This window comes from Salvia splendens, chromosome 12 (assembly GCF_004379255.2).
Source record: "Salvia splendens isolate huo1 chromosome 12, SspV2, whole genome shotgun sequence".
NCBI lineage: Eukaryota > Viridiplantae > Streptophyta > Magnoliopsida > Lamiales > Lamiaceae > Salvia > Salvia splendens.
In genome coordinates, this window is record NC_056043.1 from 15,374,465 (window position 1) to 15,376,623 (window position 2,159).

Sequence of the window (2,159 nt, forward strand, 5' to 3'; positions counted from 1 at the left end):
TTCCTGAGTTTAGTTAATTTTGATGAAACAAAAAACTGTAACAAACCAAAAGAATAAGAAAACAGACGCATATAAATAAATAATCCGGCTACATAAATCCATAGAATACATCACAACGTACTCTTGCCCTTCCCCAACTCTTTCTCCATCTCCATCTCTTTAAGCATAGGACAATTTCTGGAGTCATGGTGGCCCATCTCATCGCAAGCCTTACACCGTCTTAGAGGCCGACTAGCATCCTTTAGAGCCTTTTCCCTTTTAGAAATCAGTCGGCTCTTTGAGCTGCTAGCATGCCCCTTGGTCTTGACAACATCTGGAGGATGAACCTCAACAACTTCAGGCCGCACCATGCCATAGAACTCTTCAATCATTCGCCTTTTTCAGTTGCTGACGTTGTCGGATTCCCAGCTTGTAAAGAATTACCAAGGTCTTCCACACCGCCTACAAATGCCCTTAGCAATTCAATGTCTCCCTCGAACCGCCGGAGGAAACCATAGAACATAGAAATGCCTTGCTTTGACACTGCTTGCCTATCGTCAACAACAGACCTGGTAGGAATGTCATCATGAATTTCCCCATTGACCGCCTTGGCTAGCGGAGTCTTCATCCATCTACTTTGGCAGTATTTTTCTGGTATTTTCTTCAACTCATTGTTCATGAAAATAAAAAAAATATGTCTGCACAAATATCCATGCCTACCAAAGAGTTTGCATTCGCAATAATACGACTCATCACTCCTATCATGAGTCACCAAATACGATTTGCGATTGCTATCCCCAAGCTTGTATGTGTCAACAAATTCAGTAGAAGAAAATCCTAGCACGCGACATCTATCATTACCATCAACGATTTCTTCCTGTATTTTCCTGAACATCGTATCGGTGTAAAGCGTTGAAGCATGTTTCTCAAACGGCAAGGTAGTGGCCAAAATGGGCAAAACAGTGGCATCGTGGTAGTCTAACGCCGTCCTACTGTTACGCTGAAACTCAACAGCATGGTTGATATTCAAGTAGAACTCGGCTATGTTCGCACGGGGCTTCAAAAATCTTTTGTAGAAACTGTTCTCCGATTCGGAAATGGATGTTGTCCTAATCATCGAACCCAGTGGAAATCTCTAAAATACGCCGGTATCCAGAAATGCCTGTGTTCGTACAATGAGTTAAACCAGTCAAAGTCTTCCAACCCATGACTTTCCATAACTCTTTTCCACTCCTCTTCAAATTCGTCAGGCTCAAGCAGATCAGACCAAACTCATGCACTGAATTCCTTATTGAAAGCTTCATCCCTGAGCAACCTATTTGGGACCTTGGTGGACAACTTGTGTATTATGTGCCACATACACCATCGGTGTCGCGTGCCAACCAGAACCTCTTCAATGGCTGATCTCATTCCATTGTCTTGATCTGTCACGATCATCTTCGGTGCTATGCCCATGCATTCAACAAAATGTCTAAACAACCATCCAAACGCCCCTGTTTTCTCATTGCATACCAAGCCAGCCGCAAAGGTTACAGGGCTTCCATGATTGTCCTTCCCCGTGAAAGGATGGAATATCATGCAATACCTACATAAACAATCGATTGCGTGTCATCAAATTAATCAAACGAAAATATAATGAATCAAAAACGGAATCGTAATGTACGGATATGTACTTATAATGTACTTGATATAATTAACAATTAACAGGAACTCTAATCTGTATAATGCAACTGTTTTACTAATTTAATGAATGCAAACGTAACTATAATGCACATACTATTGCAGAAACATATATACCTGTTTGTGTTATAGGTGGTGTCAAAGGCTACAATGTCACCAAACATATGGTAATTCCTTTTCATTAAGCCGTCACACCAAAAGAACGCAACCAACTGGTTGCTTTCGTTAACCTCATAATGATATGTGTACGACTCATACATCTCCTTCTTTTTAGCCATGTCGTCCAATACCATTTGCACATCGAAACCATGCGCATATGCTTTAATGTCGTGTGAAGCATTCCTGATGTCACCGACCGTACAACCGACGAGGTCAAACCCACCGAGAGTTTCTTTCAAAACCTTAAATGTCAATGTGGGTCCAATATTCGCTTTTGAACAATCAAGTATGAATTTCTGATGAACGTCATCCAAATGACGGTTCACAGACATAAACTGCTG

The 2,159-nt window shown here is 41.4% G+C and overlaps 1 protein-coding gene across 1 annotated transcript; it reads right to left on the minus strand.

Moving 5' to 3' along the window:
• Nucleotides 1-367: 367 nt before the first annotated feature.
• On the minus strand, nucleotides 368-1,096 carry LOC121757604 (protein FAR-RED IMPAIRED RESPONSE 1-like). Its single transcript, XM_042153123.1, has one exon. It carries the CDS (start codon nucleotides 1,094-1,096, stop codon nucleotides 368-370), a length of 729 nt encoding a protein of 242 aa, XP_042009057.1.
• Nucleotides 1,097-2,159: the final 1,063 nt, after the last annotated feature.

Coding starts and splice junctions, on each gene's coding strand:
- LOC121757604 (XM_042153123.1), bottom strand. CDS start 1,096: ATGATTAGGACAACATCCATTTCCGAATCGGAGAACAGTTTCTACAAA.